This window comes from Neolamprologus brichardi, chromosome 6 (assembly GCF_056152115.1).
Source record: "Neolamprologus brichardi isolate AB-2024 chromosome 6, ASM5615211v1, whole genome shotgun sequence".
Lineage (NCBI taxonomy): Eukaryota > Metazoa > Chordata > Actinopteri > Cichliformes > Cichlidae > Neolamprologus > Neolamprologus brichardi.
This window is the reverse complement of record NC_142109.1, coordinates 32,670,626-32,693,156: the sequence shown is the minus strand read 5'-3', so window position 1 is coordinate 32,693,156 and position 22,531 is coordinate 32,670,626. Positions and strand designations below refer to the sequence as shown.

Here is a 22,531-nt window from a genome sequence, read left to right as displayed (position 1 = left end):
AATATTAGAACCTTGGCCATTAGGAATGAACTGCAAATGTCTTGGCTGGTCTGTGCCACACAGCAGGCGTTATCATTATTGAGATAAAAAAGAAAAATGTTTTCAGGACATACACCGCTGTAGAAATCTTTCATAAGACAAACCCTTTTTAATCTGTTACCCAAATAGCCCAGCTAACAGCGAGCATTCCTACAACACTTGCAAACGTCAGCTATGACATCTTTAAGAAAGCATTTTGATCTTTATCATTTCAAATATCATCCATGTAAAAGTTTAAATAAGAGACAATATTTTGTGGGGGTATCAGATAATTTTTAAAACATTTTTTTTAAATAAAACATCCCTTTAGTGTTACGTGGTAATACGTTTTCAAGTGGCTACTCTGAGCAGAGATGTTAGAATGTTAAACTGAAATAAAAAAATAGCCATTTTAATAAAAGATCGACGTTCTTGTTTCTCTGATTCATTCATTTCAGACTCTTTCCACTAGCTGAGAACTGAGGACTGAGAAACTACTAGCCTCAGCAGTATTGGGGAGAAAGAGCCAGGTAAAATACAGGCTATCAGTTATATCGCTTTTGTCATTTCAAGAATATATTTATTTATGTTTTGATAAGATATAGTTTTAAGATTAACATTTAAGAGAAGACAAGTTATTTTTCACGGTTTCCTGGATGGGCCTCTAACTGTACATGGACCCCTGGGCAGTGTTGGGAAGGTTACTTTTAAAATGTATTCCATTACAGAATACAGAATACATGCCCCAAAATGTATTCTGTAACGTATTCCGTTACGTTACTCAATGAGAGTAACGTATTCTGAATACTTTGGATTACTTAATATATTATCATGCTGTTTACAACTACGTGAATGTACTATTGCTGTGATTTATTACTGTTACTGAAGGTCCGCGGCTCCGAACCGTAGTAAAGGGACCTCTGACTGATACGGTGGGTTCCTGACGGGCTCATAGCCGAAAACTAGCTTTACTTTGTTGTCTGGGTCAACTTTGCTAGCGAGAGATTCGTGTGTTTTTGGAGGAAAACACGAACACGGTGTACAGTCGAGTCTTAATAGCTTACTTACAACTGGGCTCGTCAGGCACTCTTCTTGGCTGCAGTGGTTATTATTATATTTACATGCTTCCAGCTCATACTTTTCCTTTTTCTCCCTCCCTCGCTCACAGACACATAACGTGTATGGCAGTCCATTCTCCCTGCAGCACGGACTACACTGCCTATGATGCTACATTCTTTAGAGCTATACCTGTAGCATTCTGCCTATTAGCTTAGCACAACAACAACAACAAGGCCTCTCTCACCCAGGAAACGCGCAGAGAGAGAGCGTCACCCTGTAACCATGGCAACCGTAACGCTGCCACCTGGAACAACAGAACGTAGCTGTCAAACAAAACCCAAACAGTCCTGACCCGCCACAATATGAAACAGGGACCCATATAAACACTGTGGTATTGTTTCTACCTTATTGCCCTTTGTTCAGTCACATGCTTGTAACATGTAACATGTAACCGTGTAATCCATTTATTCCAACAAAGTAACTGTATTCTAAATGCCACCTTTTTAAACGGTAACTGTAACGGAATATAGTTACTCATATTTTGTATTTTAAATACGTAACGGCGGTACATGTATTCCGTTACTCCCCAACACTGCCCCTGGGAACATGCCTTGAATGCCTGCAGGATAATACACGCAGGCTCTGGCCCGCAGGAAGTCTCCTAAGAACTAAAATGAGTTTGACCCCCCTGTTCCTGTCCACAGACAGTGGATAGTGAGCTGCAGTGCAAAGCTTCAGCCACCAGAGTGCAGGATGCACCGCAGATTTGAGGAAACTCTTTGTCGTTAAAGATTTCTCCGGTCATTTTAAGTCAGCTGAAGCCTTCAAATTCAAACCTCATGTAAATAAATAAATGAATAAATAAAAACTGAGGAACAAACTTTCCCGAGTCACCGAGCTGGGGACTGCAGTGTGCTCACATGGCTCACGATCCTAATTTGAAGATACTTTAAATGTGCCTCTTCGCTATTACTCCATTTCACAGGAGCTTAAACTTTGACCCCCGCTAGCTTTCCCTGCAGTCTGTCTCGTGTTTTGGTCAAGCGGTCGCCATGGTGACCCATTCCCACGACAGCCACGTAACCGGAGCTGCCAGGCAGGTAGAGCAGGTAACCGTGGCAAGCAATTCAAGGCAGCAGGTGTGTGTGAGAGAAGGCAGAGCCAGAGGGGGAGAACAGACAAACAGCAAGAAGAAACGGAGACTAACAAAACCCGGAAAGATCAACACACATTCACGACTCTGTGAGACAATCAAGAAAGAAAGGAATAAAAGTGGAGGACGAACTGCAAACTCAGGCCATGGAGGCCACAGTGGACGAGGATGATGGGACGTTCACTAACATCTCTCTGGCAGACGATACAGGTAATCCACTTCTTCAGATTTAGCCCTAACCTGTCCTTTATTTCTATTTGCACAAACAGCTTTTAGCCTGCAGCCAGTCGACCGGATTGTAAACGTCGGTCTGTCAGTCACAGTTTTACACAGATAGTCGCCTCAAGACTAAGACAGGAGCTAACCCCCCCTCTATCAAACTGATTCCAGTTTCCAGCTTTATGTTTTAAAACTAAAAAGTACTTTAAAAAACAGCTTATTGTTCAAAAGCATGCGCTCTTTGGGTTACAGGCGAGGTTATGTTCTGATTATTATTGTTATTCATTTATTTATATATTTACTTTACCTGGAGCAAACGGTCAGAGACCGTTGTTTTCAATGTTACAAGCATGTGATTGAACAAAGGGCAATAAGGTAGAAACAATACCACAGTGTTTATATGGGTGTGTGGCATTACTGGCTGGGGTGTGGCTCCTTTTTAATTCTCGGATTTCACACTCTCCGATTGTTACTAATCTTCACTATGTACACATGAATCTCAGACTATAATATTTTATTTAGAGTTGAAGTAAGTGGCTCGAGAACAGCATGTAAGCAAAGAGAAAAGAGTAGACGCCACAGACTGTAAATAAAGATGGCTGCAGTCACCTTCAGAATCACCAACAGATTTGTGAATTCCTGCTATGAAGCCCAGAACACTTATTGTGGAAGTTGATTCACTAATTAAACTTTAAATTAATTCGAACAGTTATTGTCTTGTTAATATATGTGTTACTATTAAGGTACATCAGCAGCTGTCTTACAGTTCAGTTACACGGTTTAGCCTGTTAGATGCTGCTCAGCTGCCTGTGTCAGATCACAGACAATATATAGAATATGGAAAATTTTGTAATCACAAGCCATTAGCCACTGAGTGTGCAATTTCACAGTGAGATCCATCCCTTGCTTTTCACATTCAGTTCTGAAACACCAAGAATCTCAGGGCTTCTTAAATTTAATCTGTGGTCTGTGTGGTCTTTACCCACTTGCCAGTCAAAGCATACACCCTCAATTATGCAAACTGGAAACCGTAGTTGTGTTGTGTTTCCTCTTACAAATCCCCTCTAAAGACTCAGTTTTCTATTACCTAATAATCCTAGAATGCTACTCATAAAGACCTTGGAAGCCACACACACTCCACAGAGCAGAAAGGAACGCACAGGAGGATGGATACAGGGTAAACTGGCCTCAGACAACTGTTGGCTGAGGCAGCAGTGCCCCCACAGGGTTTGGGTTTGGCTAACAAGCAGCAGCATATGGAGCTGAGGCCACAGGGGTGCCACACACAGACAGACAGACATGCAGGCATGTAATAATGCTCACACAGGTCAGATAACACTTCATTCATGCATTCACATAGAAAATGTGCATAGATATGTGTGTGTGTGTGTGTGTGTGTGTGCTGGGGTTTCTACCAGACGGAAAAGCACGAGCATCTGTTAGGAAAGCTGTGTGTGTTTGTGTGTGTGTGTGTGTTCAGAGCTGACATATCTCATTGTTAAGAAACAGGGTATAATTCAGGGGGCTCACGTGACATAACACTTATTGAATAGAGCTAAACGGCTAAAATATATTACATCTGGTTCTACATATAAAACCCCACACTTTGGTTGGGCGAGTCTTCTTTTTTATTCATTTATTTATTTTATTATATTTAGACTGCATGCTGATTGGGTTGGTTAAGGGCACAGTCCCGGCTGCTGCTGGCTTCATGCCTGAAATCAAAATGGCAGGTGCCGTAAAGTGGATTAGTAGCCTTGTGGCAAACCCACATAAAGGTATTTTGCGAGTCTAAAATCGAACTAATTCCAACATATTTAATAAAAATGAAAATATGATAAAACCCCACGAAATTCAACATTTCTGTTACATCACGAAACCGGAAGTTTAGAGAAAGTCTCCGGTGGTGCGTAATGCATGTGGTATGTTGCTCCCCCTGTCGGTTGGCGTGGTAACACACAGCGATGTAGCTGTCATCGTCATCCTCCTCCTCCTCCTCCTCGTCATCATCACAGCTGTGTGTCTGTTTGCAGGGTAACTCCGCTAATCGGAGAAGACTTTTTTGTTGCTTTAGGTGAGTTCATACTCATACATCTGCTGTGTTCCTAAATTCGAAGTATAAAAATTCGGGACGTATTTCTGTCTGAACTTAAAACTAGCCAACAATTTGCTTGTAGCAGTTAGCTGCTCTTCGCCCGGTGACACGGTGTAAATTTTATTTGTTGGCGAAAATTTAAATATCAGACAGACCAGGTGGTTTTGTTTGGTTTCTTCTTATGATGCGTTTAAACGTTTTTGGTGTTGAAAGTAAATTAAGTTTCAGATTCGTTGGCTTGGTTGACCACTGAGCTAGTTAGCTTATGGAGCTAATGTATCTACGCCCATTATCGGACACGTTTGTGCTGTTTTGGCTTGTGTTGTCGGGGAAAACTGCCTCCAGCACCTTGTCCGATGTTTCGGCCGTGGCTTCGAGTGGGAATCGTGATGTGCTAGGAGGTGGAGCTTTGTGTATCTGTATGTGTTTTTTAGCTAAATGCTATGTTTTGGCGCTCATTGCTGCTTAATCGTTGCTTCAGTGTCAGCATCGATTCGATTATTGGACGGCAGACCGGAGAACTAATGAGCGCCTTTATCCAAAGCAGCATTTGGCTCCTAACACGCGTTTTATTGATGCGGTATGACCACAGCACTCTCAGCCTGGGTGCGGTGTGTGCTCCCGTCATGCTATCATCACTCACTCAGACACGGTAACGGTTACCAAATCCAAACAAGCCAAACAAAATCACACTATTCACACAAACGATCAAAGTTACTTTGTTGATCAGTTAAATCACTGATACAGTGCATTTAATTTGAATCAAAAATTTCCCAAATTCTCTATAGTTTATAATAACAGTACAATAATAGTAATAAATGTCTTATGATAGTCTTTATAAAGCATTCCCCGCATTAAAATAACCGTAACTGTTATTTCAGCTGCTGGTGCACTCATTATAATTTTAGGGATGAGCTGAGTACATACTCAGTGTGTAGGAAGGTTAAAAATGCTGTCATCCTGATTCAGAAAAATCCTTTTTGTGTCACTGTTTGGTCTAGAAGTCCAGAATTACTGTAACAGTTAAGGCACTTAATCTCTGCAGACTATCAGTAAATGAGTGAGCTCTTTATAGTTATATAATAAATTAATTAATAGGTTTATTAAGACAAAGGCAACTTGAAAAGAGTGCAACCCAGTCACAAGCCAGTGCTCCTAGTGTTGGTCTCAAGCCTGGATAAATGGGGAGGATTGTGACAGGAAGGACATCCCGCGTAAAATCTTGGGCAAATCAACAAACGCAGCTTCCTGTGTTGTTGGACAACAGGGTGCTGGTGGATTCTGTGCTACTACTGGCCAAAAACAAAAGAATAGGGAGAGATAGAGACAAAAGATCTACTGTGGTAACCCAGTTTTAGTGCTTTAGGATTGGAATAAACCTGGCTTTACATTGCAGGATGGAACAGGTCTCGGTCTGGTTCATACCTCAGCTCGTGTTGTCAGGAGACATGAACTAACAAAGTACCAGCTGAGCAGTAGAGCTTCAAAGTTATGTCACAGTAATTCAAGAAAATTTATGATAATGATATAGAAAACTACCCAGAAGCAGTTTCAATATTTTTCAGCACTGTGACTTCAAACTTGAAGGGAATTTGTCTTATATTGTAATGATCACTGATATCTACTGATATGAAATTCAAGTTTTTGGACACATTGCCCAGCAGTAAGACTGAGAGTAAACAAAAGGGGGAATCATTACAGCTAGAAGTGTGTCATCTGTAGAGCATATAATAATCAACCTAAAATGTAATGTTCAGTGATTCTGCTAATAATTAAAATCACTGTCTTGTATAGACTTTCCATTATATCCTCCCCATATGAATCTTGTCCATGTGTTCTGTAATGTAAGTAGGCCACCCTGCCTGACACACCAACTCTACTGACATGAAAATGTAAACACTGATGGCACCATATTTACTGTTGTTTATGAACAGAGAGATAGATTGTACAGTGCCTCTTAAATATAAACTCCATGTTACAACTCACAGCTATAACGGCGCTTTTCTTTGTCTCACAGTGGACGGTGGATCTGCAGCCCTGTATACCAAACAGGAGAACGAGCTTGTCACCATGAACTGCGACATAGATGGTACGTGTGGGTGAAACAGTCTCCCTCAGGGTTAGCTTGTGTAGAAATACTACTACTAATAATAATGATATGATAATAATGATGCTGACGTGTATTGTTGTTATTTCAGGAGACATGGAGAATCAGGTGGAGGTTGAGGAGAAGACGAGGTTGATAAATCAGGTTTTGGAACTTCAGCACACACTGGAAGGTAAAAAACAAAACAAACCCTCTAACACACAAATTAAATTTTACCAGACGGAACAATGACCTCATGGATGAAACACTCTAAAATGATACAACATGCTGCACATTTTCTGGTTTTATATCAGGAAACTTCCTCTGATATCCGAGGGCCTTTCACTTTTTTTGTATGCACATCCTGCGTTTGTTCCCTCAATAAAACCTCCAAAAATCACATGTTTCTGATTTAACACGCTGGACGTTTCTCTCTGTGCAGCTGCCTTTTCTCCTTTTACGTATTCTTTCTTACTGCATGAGCTGTAAAGCATTAAATGCAGATTTTGATAAGTAGAAAACTGGTTTGGGTTTTTAAAAAAAATCCGAAATAATTTACATGAGTCACATGTTGATCTTTCAGTGTGTATTCTGGTAAATTTCTACATCTAAAGCTTTAAGATGGGTCTGGGCATGTCTGCTTAGACAGCTTCCCGAGTGACCCAGGCCCATTTACAACATGGATGGATAAATGCGAATCTACTAAATACTAATAATTAAGTGATATTTGTGTGACAAAAAATATACAGGGGGTCAGTAAATGCTAAGAAAGGGGACCTAATTGGGAAGAGTATGCCTTTTAGCTGCCCGTTTCCTTTTTTGTCCCAGACCTGTCAGCACGAGTCGATGCAGTCAAAGAGGAGAACCTGAAGCTAAAGTCTGAGAACCAGGTCCTCGGTCAGTACATTGAGAACCTCATGTCGGCCTCGAGCGTCTTCCAGACCACCGACACCAAGAGCAAGAGGAAGTGAGTTACCCTCAGTAGAAAGCTGGAGTCCTGGGCCAGCAGCTGGGAGAGGAAACCCATCATGGAGACGTGGAGACGGGTTTGTTTCCTCAGCAGATGTGGGAGTTTCTTTAACCACTTACCCGAGTCAAAACTAACAAAATAAATATCAAATAACCCCATAAACGGACTTATAGATGTAAGAAATATGTGTATATAAAATTCATTTGGACCAGGGCTGTTTTTCATCAGCTTCCTCTAAACACTACAGACAAAGTAGATGTCACCCCTTTAACTCAATAACAGTAAATTAACAGGTTGAGGGTCTTCTTACCTCAAGTTTGTCCCTAATGCTCGCTGTCAATCCGGTATGTGTAAAAAAACAAAACAAAGCTGTGTTTCTGTTTGAGGCCGGTTCTGATTTCCTGCGAATGTCCCGCCTTTGTGTTCTGTTTAAAGGCGACCCCAAAACAAACCGCAGATATTACAGATCCTCTTTGACCATGAACCTCATTATCAGCACTGGTTTAATTTATTTATTTTTGGTAAAGTATTTTGTACGACAGCTGGATCTGTTCAGGTCTTGGATGTCACCTTGTCTCTGTAAAGCACGACTGTGTTCCTCCACTTAAAAGCTGGCAAGCTGAACAGTATTATGCAGAGTGTATTTGGCATGTTTGAGTGATATTTGTTTATGTATGTTTTTTTGTTTGTTTGTTTGGCCGATTAGCATATCTACTGAGATGTCAATAAATCAATAATCACTGAAAAACAGACTGTATAAAGTTACCAAGAACTTTTTTAAATCAAGAGTAGGTGGATCCAGGATGTGCAGATACCTTTGAAAGCTTGTTAGCAATATAAATAAAAGCACAGATACTAAAAGTCTTGTAAACTTGCACTCTGTACCAGATTTTGTCTTTAATAACATCACTCAAGTCGGATTTTCTGTGTTTTTGCAGACCTGTGAACTTAACAGTGCGTGTTTGGTCCAAATAATTCCAAAAGCCACTGGATAAATACTCTAAAAGTTGCATCTGTTCCCTGCCTTCCCCTTTAACTGCAGGAGCAAAAAGCTGCAAAGAGGCCTGGAGTGTTATCGATCCATTAATCCAGGCCTGCAAGATGGGTTTGATCGTAAGATGAGTTGATGTACTCGGAGGGGGGAGGGCGTGCACATTGTCGTCTTCTTCAGATAAAAAGGGACGTGGAGGGGTCAGGTGAAATTTACTTTGAGCAAAGATTTAATTCGCTTTTAAAATGAATTTTCCCCAATTATCCCAAACAGTAATGTGCTGTTTGTAAAGTAAGGAATTAGGAAGGCGAAGGGAGTCAGTGAGTGCTGTACATGCTGTAATTTATTGATGTTATTTTGTACAGTTGTACAGTAGGATTTTAATTTGTTTCCAGCATGCTGCCTGTGCCCTGCCTGCACAAGTCCTCGTGTCATCCTGTATGTAGACGTTCTGCACCTTTGCCTTTAAATTCTTTCTGTTTTAATAAAATCCTGAGATCGAGCCTCTCGCTGGTTATTTTGTCACCTGTACAACCTGAAGTCTGTATATGAAAGACGGACATACCCACTGTGGCACCCCCCATTGGTTGGTGCTGTGTTTCTCAGACTGTAGAGCAGGGATGTAAAAATCATTTGACATCATGGGCTACACACACTTAAAGATTTAACCCCTGAGACGTCTTAATATAAGACAAAAGAACAATTTCAGCATTATGTCTGAGTGTTTTTTTTATATATATGATAAATCTATAAAATTACAGAAAAAGTTTATTGCCCAGTTCGTTCATGGCCCAGACTGACGGGACTCCAAGTTTGTTTTCTCTTTCCCGTCTGAGCAGATGCAGCTTTCTGCACCATCTCCTCGACGTCCTTATCGCCGCAGAGAAATCGTTTCCTTGTAATTAAAACAGATTCTGAAGTAAAATTTCACTAACTCATCTGCACAGGCATTTTATAGAAGGCTTTAATCTCAACTTTATTCTCAAAATGATTGATTTTTTTTCCTGAAGTGACCCTAATACTCGTTCGACTGTTGTGCATTTATAAAACAATGTTTTTGTTATTTCACAGAAAAACAAGAAGATTGTCATTTAATTGTTTATCTATCAGTTAACTATTAGGTTTATGAAAATTATAAAGTTTATAAGAATACAGTTAAAAGTTCTAAATCTCTGCACTCCACATTTTCCACAGGCCTCCAGCTGGATTCTAACTTGTCCAGCGATTAAAACTGGTGGGGTTTGATTTTTCTTTGGTTTGCCATTTAGATTATAAAAAAAAAAAAAAAAAAAAGGAACCACGGGGATATTAAAGCCACAAAATGAGTGTGTCCACCATCAGCATTTGTTTGAGCTTTGAGAGCATCACCTAGTCCCCCGCCCATCAGCTGCTCTGACTTTAACACACTGTATACGCAGCACTGCATCGACCCCAACAGCACGTCTGAAAAATCCAGCCTTGCATTCTGTGCTCTTGTCTCCATAATCAATTATTTACACAAATTGTATAATCAAATTCCTAATATTCATTGACAGCTTCAAACCAGAGATGATGAGTGAGGCCTCCTCTAAAGCATACCCTGCTTTATCATTATTTTTGACTTTAATGGGGACCATTTATTTCTAAACTATTGAAGTCCATAAAGTCATCATAAAAGTGTTTACAGAGGGCGTATGCATCTTTGTCCAGTCTGAATAAATCCCAGAATACGTTTTCTTATTAAATAAGTTTATTTTCAAGAGCAATGTACAATTTGCAAACAAATGTAAACAGGGATATCTGCCAGTGTGTGGCGAGAAGGTGAACTACAAAAAGCTTGAGACAGTAATAGAAAACAAACGAGCGTCAACGTCTTCCCCAGGCTGCAAACTAGATCTGACCTCCGGCTAGCCGGGATAGATTCTGGGAAAGCACTGCTGAATGAGACACGTCCTCACGGCTTTTTGTTCTGTCTTCCAACTGATGGCCGAGACTTTAACTGTACTTATTTTTGCTCAAAGCGCTGACAGTTTCACTTTGATTTCAGACCTTGGCTCAAAGTAAGCACGTCAGCGGCATTTAGTTTCAGGAAATCTGCCTCGAGTCATTTAAAACACGGCAATATTAAATTTATCTGTACTGCAAAAGAAATTACAACCAAAAACAATAAATATGGTAACCAGTGCTAATCCTCAGTTCTTAAATGCTATAACTTAGTATAAAACACACATGAAAGGAACTAATGCTCATTACAAACTAGCTGAAATCTAAACATAACATCTTTTTTTAAATTTTTTTAGAAGAGGTAATCTTTAACCCTAAGCTGACGAATTTGTCTGTCCTGAAGTTGTAGTAACATCTCACACAGCCTTCCTCACAGCCCGGCATCCTCTCCTGCTCTTGAAACCCGAACATTTAGAAAATCTGCCAAACGGTGTCCTTGAACACGTTCTTAAAAAAAGAAAAAGGACACTGAGAGAATGGAGTCTAACTTGAGAGAAGTAGCCCCTACGATATGCGGTAAAACTGGGACGAACAACGCACAGGCGCTCTCTGCTGCTCCGAGAGGACAGGATATGATGGCAGAAGAAACACGGCGAGCAGGAACTGTGGTGGAGGAGGGGCGGGGCCTTTTTTCGTTTTAGGGCTGACAGGCGTTTCGACAGCGATGGCTTATAGAAGGAGAGAAGGATGAAGAAAGTGGATGGAGGAGGGCAAACAGCTAAATGCACAGACTCTCTGGGGAGCTTATCTGAGTAGACGGGAAGAGGGAGAAACAAGACGAGGGGATGGTACAGGATGTGGTGTGGATGGGTGGATGAGGAGGAGTGGATGGGGCAGCCGGTGGGGTGAGAGCAGGCTACCAGTTAAAGGAAATGCATGCTGCTCCGCTCAGGGAGGAGGGAGCAGCGGCGGCGGCAGAGACGACCCTTCCACCTCTTCCCCGTGGGGGCAGAAAGGAGACAGCAGGCATGACGTTTGCCTCCTCAGTCTTTCCGTACCCTCCTCTTTCTCACTGCTTGTTTGTGGCTCTCTTCGGCAACGTCTCCTTCGTCCTTCATCTGCTGGACAGAAAGCGAAGCGTCAGCTTTGATGCTGGAGCTGTACCACAGCTCTCGTGCAGCTGACACGTTATTAAAATGTTAAAAGCTTTATGAGGTGTTGGGGACATGTCAGGTTGAGAGTTATTGGGCAGTTTTGACCATAAAGCCCGTCTTGCGAATGCAAACGACAGTTCCCAAGTGAACTGTAAGATTAAAGTTTTATTCTAGTGGCTGTGTTACAATTCTGCAGCAATGTCGAGTTTTATGGTCCAGAAACAGGTGATGTGAACTGTATCAAAATCTCCGTTCTTTGTGTAGCTAAAAAATAAAAAACCTGTCAGATGTATCGCTGTCAGCTGAAGTGAAGTTTGGAGTTTGAGGCTGTTTGGATTTTCATATTTTGCCCCCTTAGGGTTACTGCTGCTTGCACCGCTCTGAGCGAGGACATTAGCCCCTCATTAAGGGATGCTTTGGACTACCGGCCCACCTCTACTGCAGGATATCTATAAGGGCAAAGAGAGGCCCATACAGCAGCAGACTCGAGTGTGCCGATAACAAACGTGGAGACGGGCTGAGAGACCCTGAGCGATCCAGAGGCAAGCTTCCACCAGTTCAGCTACGGAAAATCTGTTTCTCTAAAAACATATTTTCATTTCAGTCATCTTGTAAACAGAGAGTGAGTTTGGGCTTTTAGCAGCACAGTGAGGCTAATGGCTGTAATACCTCCACAATTGACGCAACTGTTTCTGTTCAACCCCTTAAATTAAAGCTAAACTTAAGTCACATCTTGATAGTTTCATTTGATCCTCTTCTGGTGGTAAATAGAAAGAAAATATGTCAAAGACTTGAGAAGTTCCCTGACTGCACAGCTGTTAATTTTTTATCATTTCCCCCTGTTGAACAGATGACACCAACCTCATCTTCTAATGTTCTCCCTGGAGCTTTGCTTTCCTCTTCTCCTTCCTCCTCCTCTTCTTCCTCCTCCTCCTCCTCCTCCTCTTCTTCTTCATCGTCACCCTCTACATTGTCCCCTCCTGCTACTGCATCCTCCTCGGCTTCTTCTGTTGCATTAGGGGAAAAAAACAAAGAGGACAGTAAGGGGAGAAAATATGATCCAGAACAGTGCAGTATAAATGTATCAATAGGTGAATGTGTGTCACCTGCAGCTGGTGCTGCTTCTGTAGCTTCAGCTCCTTTGTCTTCCTCATCTACTGCTGCCTCCTCCTCCTCTTCCTCCTCCTCCTCTTCTTCCTCTTCCACATCAGCCTTGGGCGGATCCACCTTTTTGTACACGTAGTCATCATCCGATTTCTGGGATGCAAATACGAGACATCGCAGCAAAAGTCAGGAAGCTGCGCCTATGATCTGAAGTCTAAATGAATGTTTAGCAGGGTCTTGGTACCTTTGGCCAGCAGAAGAGCACGAGCAGTCCCACGGGCAGGCCTACTGTCAGTATGTAGATCACCCAGAGCCACGGCCGCTCCTCTGCTGCCATCATCAGCTGAGCGAAAATCCCTGGCTGTTGAGATGGAGGGAGAGACAAAGAGTAAACCGTGAGAACTTCTGCACAGAAACGTGACAGCTCTGCGGTACGTCACACGCACACGTGCTGCTGACCTCGTTAGCACTGGCCACCAGTTTCTTCAGCCCCCAGCTGTCAGACGCCCAGCGGTCAGCAACCTCCTTGTGAGAGGTGATAATAAAGTTGTCGAAGTAGATATCTGAGGTCATGGACCACAGCTCCAGTCCCAGAGCCTTGAATGGTGTCATCCTGAACGGCTGCAGGTCCTCAAAATAGTCCGGGTTAAGGATCTTACGAGGCTTCCACACTCCCTTAGGAGACACAACAAAGCATGGAGGATACAGTCAGAAGGACCCACAAATACAAATATACTGGCCAATGCTGTTTTACTGATAAGATGTACTAATAATACACATTTTAGAGATAAAAAAATAATAAATTAATTTTAAAAAACTATGAAAATCGTAAAGAACCAGCCGTGCAGGGGCAACTTGGTGGACACTGTGACATCAATTTAAGTTATGTGTATAAAACCACAGAACAATAGTTACCTGATAGTTAGGATTGTCCACCAGGGGGGCTTTCCACTTGCCCTTGTACTGAGGATTGTTGATCATGGGACGCTTCCACACCCCGCAGCCAGGAGCCGTCTCACAGGCTGGGTTAGGGATCTGCGGCGCCTCCCATTCTCCATCCATCTCCTCGTCCCTAAGGAAACACAGCGACAAGCTGTCACCCTGAACCATTCCTCATCCCAGTTAGCATGACTGTAAGACCACGGTGAAAGAGTTCGTTTACCAATCTTCTGGTTTCTCTGCGTTGGGGTCAGGGACAAACTCCGACTCATCATCCAACCAGCCCTCAGGCTTCAGTGCATCAGGGTCTTCGATCTTTGCAAGTGCATCCTCATCCCTTTGTTACACACACACAGCAGGGTTTGTTATTTGCTATTATGCTTTTACATTTCAGCTCTTTTACCCATAAAGACCCCATCTGACGACCTCCGCTGTACTCCTAATGTTGACACACAATATATATCAATAAAGATGTGGTTTAACCCTTTAAAGCCAGTCGGAGACACGCTCCATTTTGCGTAACTATTTTTAAATCCCGGTAGCTCTGCCACCACGTGAGCTAGCGCAATAATTCTTTTTGCATATGAAACTGGAGGAGTTGTACTTACATCTTATGCCATCAGCTTGTCCTAAGTCACAGTTTCCTTCCACATACAGCTTTGCAAAAACTGCATAAAAAGCGCTTGCAGCAACAAAAACATAATATTCCAGAAACACGCTTTGCCGATCCGATCAGCTGTTTGTAACACTTCCTACATTGGAATAAACGTCAGCGCGAACTATCGCATGTCCGCCATGACCTGCCCGAAACCGGAAGTGACGTCATTTTGCGGAAATGTAGTTTTTTACCATCTGGGCCTTATGAGCCTATACTGGTGTTTTTAAAAGTTATGTTTGACTTTATGACTTTCTGTGTCGTTTCTGGGATGCTTAGGACTCATATTGCACTGCTGGAAATAGCTTATTTTGATGCATGTGCTGCTTTTTTGCAAATTTGCATTATAATATTTATTTTCGTTTTTCCTGCAGTATATAAAAATTGGTGTATTTCAAAAATAAAACTATGAAGACACTCAAAATAAATTTCCTGTGGTGGGAAACTATTTTGTGCAACTTTTTTGTATTTACAGTTTTGAGGGATAAGCCTCTTAAATTTCTCTAACTAGAAATATATGTTAAAAAAGCAAAAACGATTTTCAATTTTTTTGTAGTTTATTGCACTTTTTTGCAATTTATGTAATTACTATGCACTTACTGCATACATATTATTAAAATCTGGGCTATAATGGTTGTATTGATGTATAGCAACTTGAAATGCTCCCAAAAATGGCTCCACAGCATGTAAAAATATAATATAAGCTCTGGCGGACTTGGTTCTATGGTAGGTCTTAAAGGGTTAAAGAACAACAAACTAGTTTCTGGATTTGTCCAAGCTTAGCTGCAAAGACAGAGACCAAAGAACAAAATGGACAGAACTGAACTTTCAAAATAAAAGCAAGGAAGAGTTTTCTGCCTGTCAATTGTGGATGGTGTTGTTCTGACAGATAGCCAGACTGAGAATAACTGAACATTTTCGCTCATCAGTTCTAGCCTCAACTTGTGTGTCACTCTGTGCACTAGTATGGAGACTATAGTCACCAGTCATCGGGCTTCGCGGCCTCTGGGTCGGGAATCTTGGCCCTCTCGTCCCAGTCGTCTGGCTTGGAGTCATTTGGGTCGTCTATCTCTTTGGGCGGGTTGACCGGAGGCACCATGTCCTCCAACAGGTTGCCACGGCTCACGCTCGACTGATCGATGAACAGCTCGTAGCTGTTGTCCGGGTTCAGGACTGATGACAGACAGAAGTGACCAAAGTAGAAGAGTAGAGTGGATTTTAATGTCATCTGATGAAATCGGAGTCTTACTGCAAAATGAGATCATACTACAAAACAACACTGAGTGCTAAATCTCTTCGAATTAGCTCCATACGCAGCGTGTAGAGGTGAGTCTTCTTGTCGGTGTAGAATTTCTTGAGGTCGACGTCGGCTCTCTTTGCGTGCTTCTCCTCCATGTCTCTGTTCAGAGGATTCTTGTGGCGGAAGATGAAGTGCAGCTTGTAGTCCTCGCCACATTTGTCCGGTCCGAACATGATGGTGTAGGGTGTGCGGTCATGGAACTGCGCCTGTAGTGCAGAACAGAAAAAAAAAATACTTAAGCATTTGGTGGATTAGAGAAATTCACCCAATTCTAACACAAATATCAGATTACAGCACAGAAATCTGGAGGTTTTGCTAATTATGGTGGATTATAAAACATGTATACAAACCAGGTTGAGACTGCCAGTGTCGGAAAGCAGTTTGATGTATGCTCCACCACAGTCGATACCATCTTGGAAATTAACTTCATACCTACGACGCCACATAACAAAACTGTTTAATGGGTCCAGGTTGCGACTTCTTTACATAACGAGGGACAAAGTGTGAACTCACTGAATGACCAGAGGTTCATCCTTGAACACAAAGGGTTTGTCCAGCATTGCAGAAATGGCGTGGTGTTTAGCCCGGGACTTCAGCACCAGGCCCTGGTCTCCTGGAACCTTGTTCTCCTTCAGCTGCTCCACAGCCCACTTCCCTGCAGCCACAGACACGGTAAATGGATAGTAACACTTATTATTATGGACGATTCTCCCTTTTAAACCAGTCTGAGTTTTATTTTTACTCCCACAACTTTTAGTCCTGTGGGTTATATCAGCGGTCCCCAACCTTTTTTGCGCCATGGACCGGTTTATGCCCGACAACATTTTCACGGACCGGCCTTTAAGGTGTCGCGGATAAATACAACAAAATAAAACTAGTACCAGTACCGAAAAAAAGAAGATTTATTCATAACACACGTGAAAAGACCCAGGAAAACCGAGCTAACGATAACACGATAACAAAATAACGCTGAAAACCGATAAAAACCCTGAAAACTATACATTTCACACCTGAGCCTCAACTCTCGCGGCCCGATACCAAACGACTCACGGACCGGTACCAGTCCGAGGCCCGGGTGTTGGGGACCGCTGGGTTATATGGTAACGTTTTTCATAAAAGCCTACTTTTTGGGATGTGCGGTGGTGCTCACTGTGTGTCAGACAGCTTTAAGAGGACCAGTTTCTGGCTCAGGTATCGTAACCTCATGCTGCAGCAGTTATGTTGCCAAATGAAGTACAATTAGCACCAAAAAGAAAAGGTGGCCAATACTATACAAGTTAGACCAACTATTATAAATATCATCATCATTTAAAAGCATAATTTCTGCAGGTTTTAAGAAGTTACATTTAATAACTGACTGAGCAAATTTTCAGTCAGTTATTAAAAACTGCCAACCAGTCCCATTGGTTAGAAAATTTATTGTGAAGAATCAAGCATTTTTGCCATTTTGCCGATATGACAAGATCGAAGCAGAACTAAACGCAGAACCCAGAGGAGTCTGATTTCTTTTTGGAACCACTGAAGTCGCCCCCTGTTGGCCATTAGAAAAAAGGCTGGTTTAGGTACTAATTTGAACGCTTACATATGTTACAATGAGCCTGACTTAAAGTGTGGTTTGCTTTGATTGTTATAGGCTTAATTGATAGTTTTGTTTAGTACTTTCAACACACTTGCGTTACTTTGAATTTAATGCAACTTAAAATAAGATTTTCAGACCTTTCAAACAATGGAATCATGCATGAAGAATATGTGATGTGAGGAAAACACCCACACGCATCTTGAATAGGAGGAAGAGAAAAGCAACAAACCGTCATATTTGGCGATGTCACCATCCGCGTCCTCCTTCACTGTTTTTGACAGCTGCCATCTGTGGAGATCAACATCATGAAACACACACACACACACTCTTTGATCCGCTAAATCTCTGTGGGAGACCATATAATACGTTTGGGCTCCATTTTGGAAGTTTGTGTGTTAAACAATACCTGTCCAGTGAACCATCATCAAATGTCTCTGCAAAGTACACATCTCCAGTGGGAACAGGAGTCTTGTATGTTACCTGGTGATATAATAAAGGATACAATAAGAGGCTTTGCAGCCATCAAATAATCTTCAGATTCAAATCATTTTACTAGATTTCCTGATTTTTTTGCTCTGCTCCAGACCTGGAAGGAGACATTGGAGTCAGTGTCCTTCTCACTGGCTGTGCTCTTGCTGTGCGTCTCTTTAACCTGCTCTCTCTCATCCTCCGCCATCAGGACCTTTAACTCCTCCTCATCTAAGCCCATGTCATCATCGTCGTCGTCAACGACGATGTCTGAAACATCGGCCTCCGACTGCTTCTCGTGGGCCGCCACAGCTGCCACAGCCAGGGTGGATATAAGCAGCAGCAGGAGCCACGTCCAGCCTTTTTCCAATTTCATCTGTAGCAGGAGGGTTACAGAAGTGTGAGATAAGGGATGTGCATGGTGTTAGAGCCAGAGTAAAAAAGGGCGCGGGAGGGGGATGGGAAGAAGAGGCAGGTGTGAGTGAGATGGATTTTATTTATGGAGAACAACGGGGAGTGTGTGCGTCGTGTCGGGGATAAAAATAGAGGAGAGACAAGTGGGTGAGGGTTAGAGGGGAAAAAAAACTACAGACATGGAGGTTACATTAGGACACAATCCTACAAGCTCAGGGACGTGTATCCTCAGATCATGACTCTTAAAATAAAAAATCTGCACATTTTCTGCTGTGTTTTTCCACCAGAAGAAACGCCTTAGGAGCAACACCTCTACTTCACTACACATCTTTTAATATCTTTCTTATTTTTTGCAGCACATGCACAGTATGAATACACATTTGAAATCTAAACGGTGTCGATTTAGCATGCTGAACCTCAGCTTCAATAACCTCCCATTGATCAGCCCACACCCGCTCGCTCTTGTTGCGAGCAGCAGGAAATGAAAAGCATCACTGGAGACAGCACAGCGGCATGCTTTCCCTTAATTCCTAATTAAGTTTAATTCCCAAACTGGTGTTGTTCTGTTTGCTAACAACAGAGTGCAGGAGGATCAAAAGGATTGTGATGAACATAAGGGAGAGATGATGAAAGAGCAGCATAGTGAAAAAGCTGTCTTATCTTTAAAGGCATTGTGCCGTTGCTCATGTGTTTGCATCTTTGGACTGAAAGCGAAGCTCAGTTTGAAAGAGAGCTAAACATTTAAATATCAGGTAAGTTTGATGGGGTGTAACCGTTCTGTTTTATCACGGTTTTATCTTCCCCTGTTGTGACAGCTGAAGTGCGCTAGTCTGGTTAAAGGTGTGATGTTTAATGAATGTTGAGTTAACGAGTAAACTGAAAATATAGCAGAATAAATTAGTTTATTCTGCCTGAGCAACTGATCAGGCTTATGGTAAAAATAATTAAACTGAATAGGAATGCACCAAAGATATGGCCCAGATCCTCACTCGAAAAGCTGGATGGGACAACAAACAGCCCATAAACAGCCCAGTTCTATGTCCTGTATTTATGCTGAAGAGCTAATTTAGACTGGGGGAAGTTAACAGGAGAGGTTCAGCAGTCTGGAGGTATTTCACACCTTCAACATCAACTGATTTTCTTCACATGTTTGAATATATATTTTTATTCAACTAGAAACTGTGGTACCAGGATCAAAAAGCTCAGCAAAGACTCATTTGTTTGTTTACTATACCTCTGTACATTTGTTCAGACAGACATTATATTTGGTAGAAGCTAGGAGGACTCTGGTTCCACTGTTGTGACTTGTTGTGAAACACTCGATGCACAATTTCAGGTCTCAGACAGAAAGGAAAATGGAAAACTACCCCTATCAATACATTTAAAAAAATATATATATATTGTTTGTGTTGCGCCTGATGTCATGCATTATTCTTCTCATTGAAATAAAATGAGTCAATTTCTAAACTAAATTATCAGCTTTTATTAGCAAATTATAAAATCTTGTAAGAATGAGCCTAAGTTTATTTTAAAAAAGTCAGTATATCAGAGTTAAGTTGAGCTTGATGTTGCCTTAGCACCGAGAGTGATTCCTAGTTTCCTTCACACAATGAGAAATACAGCATAATCAAATACTTGCATTAGATCAAACCCTATCTGCAGATATGTGAGGTCTAGTTATTTATCTTGGAACTGGGAAAATTTGGATTGGAGCACCACTAGGTAAGTCACTTTCCCACTGGCTTCCCTTTTCAAACCAAGGAGCTACACCCATCTTTTATTCTGTCTATGGTTTGGGGTTTTAGGTTTCAGGTGTCTCAACTTGGCCTGCCATGCTAATACCCTGCAAGGACACATCTACCATATCTTACCTGGTGTCAGTCTATCAGTTATTCAGGTAACTCCCCCTTTAGCAAACAGATTTATTAGTGGACATAATCTAGTACTCAACAGCTGTCATTATCTTTACCCCACAGTCAAGCTTCAGTCCTCCTGCTGAAGTGTGCAGAGGCTACATGCCTTATCAGCATCTGGTTGACTCTAAATAGCGCCATTGTGACGTTTTTCCATTTATAACCATTATCATAACACACGTTTACACAATAGGAATAAAAAAACCTAAAAAAATAAAGGTCAGAGGCGCTAACATGGCTGCCACCAAACACAGCAACGTCCAGGCTCTTTCAGAGAGCAGCTCTGGCTGCAGGAGCTGCTCGGCTAGCTGATGTTAGCGCGCCAGTCACAAACGGCAAACGTTAGCACAAGATAAGCTCAGCCAGAAACAAACTAACGGGCTCGTACCAGCCCGCTAATTCAACACACACTGGTGTTTAAATTAGAAGATGCTAATGATTAATTTGAAAGCAAAAGGCCGCCGAATATCGCATTCTTCGGTTGAAGAAATGAATGAACAGCAACGGTTAGCTGGCTACATTAGCAGTGATGTCGCACAGGGAGGATGGAGAGAGATTGAATGAGCGCAAACAAACCTTAGCGCCTTCTGGATATCACGGAGAAAAGAAAAAAAAAACTCCGTCGATGAAAACTGTTTCTCCACGCAAAAACACGGGAATAGTTATGTGGGGTGAGCCCGCTGAATACTACTGGGGTACAGTCGAGGAGAGCACGGTTATCTGCTGGAGGAGATGGACCGTGGATGACAGCTCGGCCCGGATAACGGTGCGCCGCTGAGAACAGGTTCCTTTGCGACTGAGCATGCGCACCAGGGGTGGTTGGAAGCGTAAAGGGTGCATTCAGGCACCGCAGAAATTAAGAGCATAGCGGTATTCATAAGTATGAAATGACTGAAAAGGAACACTCAGCATTAATAACTAAACGAATCTTGAATCTTGAATATTTTTTTTAAAAAAGTAAATGAATACATATATAAATAAAAATAGCTTACAAATTACACAAATGAAAAAGCTTAATGACATTATTTAGAGAAAAATACATTTCTCTAAATAATACATGTATTAATACAAAATTTAGAGAAAAAAGTAAAATAAACAAGTTCAGAGCTCTTTCTTGTCTGTCAGGGTAAAGGTCAAGCTGACAGATGATGTGACGGAGGAGTCTCCATGAACTATGATTTGCAGATTAACCTGTGATCTGAGAGTAGGGAGGAGTTAGAAGAGCGTCTGAAAGGGTGGAGGTATTCTCTGGAGTGAAGAAGAATGAAAATCGGAAAAACCAAGACTAGAACAGGGAGGCAGACCTAATGGTGAAGACAGAAGAAACCAAAGCTAGTGAAGGTAGATTATTTTAAATATGACATATAACATAATTTCCTCCTAAATGAATAAAGTATTTTGATTCCTGGAGTCAACCATCCAAAGCAACACATGAAGAAGAAAGTGCAGGTAGAGGGGATTTAGACATGTGTTAGTGATGATTTGTGGTAGAAAGACAGTAGCAAGAATGAAAGTGAAGGCTTTCGTGATGGTATGAGACCTGCTGTGAAGGTGGTCCTGATAAAAAGACAGGAAGCTGAGCTGGAGGTGGAGTTAAACATGCTAAAATTTTCATTGTGAGCCTCCAGGATGGACAAGATCAGAAATGAGTACATCAGAGGAAGAAGTCAGTTTTGGAGCAGGTTACAGACAAAGCTAAAGAGGCAGGCTGGGATAGTTTGGACTTGTGCAGAGGAGGGCGTTGAAGATGGAGCTGCCAGGCATAAGGAAAAGAGGACTGTCACAGAGGAGGTTCATGGATGTAGTGAAGGCAGACATGTAGAGGGTTGGTGTGTCAGAGGTGGATGCTACGGACAAGATGAGATGAAAACAGGTGGTCTGCTGTGCTGAAAAGACAATTTGAAGGAGATATATGAAAGCTTGCAGCATATACTCATATATTATTACACATAATATTAACATTTATTTCTAGTTTGTGAGGCCGCAAATCTACTAATATTGAGCTTAATTCCATTCACAAAAGCCTAAAAGGACTGACAATTTTACCTTCTTTGAGTGAAACCTTTCTATCAAATATATTTCAGTGTAACTGAGTGACAAAACATGAATTTTATTATTATTTTTCATGCATAACATAAAACAACATTTAAAGAATGGAATATTCTCATACTAAATACATTTTGCCCATTTTTTTTATTGTTTTGTGATGTGTTTTCCAAAATTTCCAAATTCCTCCAAAACAATAAAAAGCAGCTACTGAGAGCTATAAAGGACAAGCTTTTAATATGTCACCAAAGGCATCAAACCATCACACCGCGCTGGATTTCAAAATAAAAGACCCTTATCAATAAATTCTACGCCCAACATATCAAAATAACGAAATACGACACAAATACAGATTCTAAATGAATTTAAACGAGTTTAATAAAATGCTTAATATTAATAATTTTAGATACGCCAATTGTTTAAAAAATATATAATCTAGCCGCTT

At 41.6% G+C, this 22,531-nt stretch overlaps 2 protein-coding genes across 4 annotated transcripts; one reads left to right on the top strand and one right to left on the bottom strand.

The window, feature by feature from the left end:
- Nucleotides 1-2,144: 2,144 nt before the first annotated feature.
- Nucleotides 2,145-9,093, top strand: scoca (short coiled-coil protein a). 2 transcript variants are annotated; one of them, XM_006799649.3, is made up of 4 exons: nt 2,145-2,440; nt 6,562-6,633; nt 6,743-6,823; nt 7,459-9,093. In XM_006799649.3, the coding sequence occupies exons 1-4, from the start codon at nt 2,377-2,379 to the stop codon at nt 7,599-7,601; spliced, it is 360 nt and encodes a 119-aa protein (XP_006799712.1). In that variant the 5' UTR covers nt 2,145-2,376; the 3' UTR covers nt 7,602-9,093. The 2 variants fall into 2 exon arrangements, with proteins under 2 accessions (XP_006799712.1, XP_006799713.1); XM_006799650.3 differs by lacking the exon at nt 2,145-2,440 and adding an exon at nt 4,402-4,523.
- A 1,209-nt stretch (nt 9,094-10,302) lies between these two features.
- On the bottom strand, nt 10,303-20,823 carry clgn (calmegin). 2 transcript variants are annotated; one of them, XM_087842121.1, is made up of 15 exons: nt 20,617-20,823; nt 17,832-18,089; nt 17,652-17,725; nt 17,475-17,533; nt 16,180-16,321; nt 16,017-16,098; nt 15,680-15,872; nt 15,350-15,539; nt 13,935-14,048; nt 13,688-13,844; nt 13,232-13,447; nt 13,017-13,133; nt 12,775-12,925; nt 12,530-12,675; nt 10,303-11,635 (listed from the first exon to the last, which is right to left on the bottom strand). In XM_087842121.1, exons 2-15 carry the CDS (start codon nt 18,087-18,089, stop codon nt 11,558-11,560), a joined length of 1,977 nt encoding a protein of 658 aa, XP_087698247.1. In that variant the 5' UTR covers nt 20,617-20,823; the 3' UTR covers nt 10,303-11,557. The 2 variants fall into 2 exon arrangements, with proteins under 2 accessions (XP_087698247.1, XP_087698248.1); XM_087842122.1 differs by having other exon boundaries at nt 10,303-11,632.
- Nucleotides 20,824-22,531: the final 1,708 nt, after the last annotated feature.

Excerpts from the sequence above, each read along its gene's own strand:
- scoca (XM_006799649.3), top strand. The coding sequence starts at position 2,377 with ATGGAGGCCACAGTGGACGAGGATGATGGGACGTTCACTAACATCTCT. Across the intron at positions 2,441-6,561 it reads CTCTCTGGCAGACGATACAG|TGGACGGTGGATCTGCAGCC; the intron begins GTAATCCACTTC and ends TTTGTCTCACAG. Across the intron at positions 6,824-7,458 it reads ACTTCAGCACACACTGGAAG|ACCTGTCAGCACGAGTCGAT; the intron begins GTAAAAAACAAA and ends TTTTTGTCCCAG.
- clgn (XM_087842121.1), bottom strand. The coding sequence starts at position 18,089 with ATGAAATTGGAAAAAGGCTGGACGTGGCTCCTGCTGCTGCTTATATCC. Across the intron at positions 13,845-13,934 it reads GCAGAGAAACCAGAAGATTG|GGACGAGGAGATGGATGGAG; the intron begins GTAAACGAACTC and ends GTGTTTCCTTAG. Across the intron at positions 13,134-13,231 it reads TGGTGGCCAGTGCTAACGAG|CCAGGGATTTTCGCTCAGCT; the intron begins GTCAGCAGCACG and ends CCATCTCAACAG.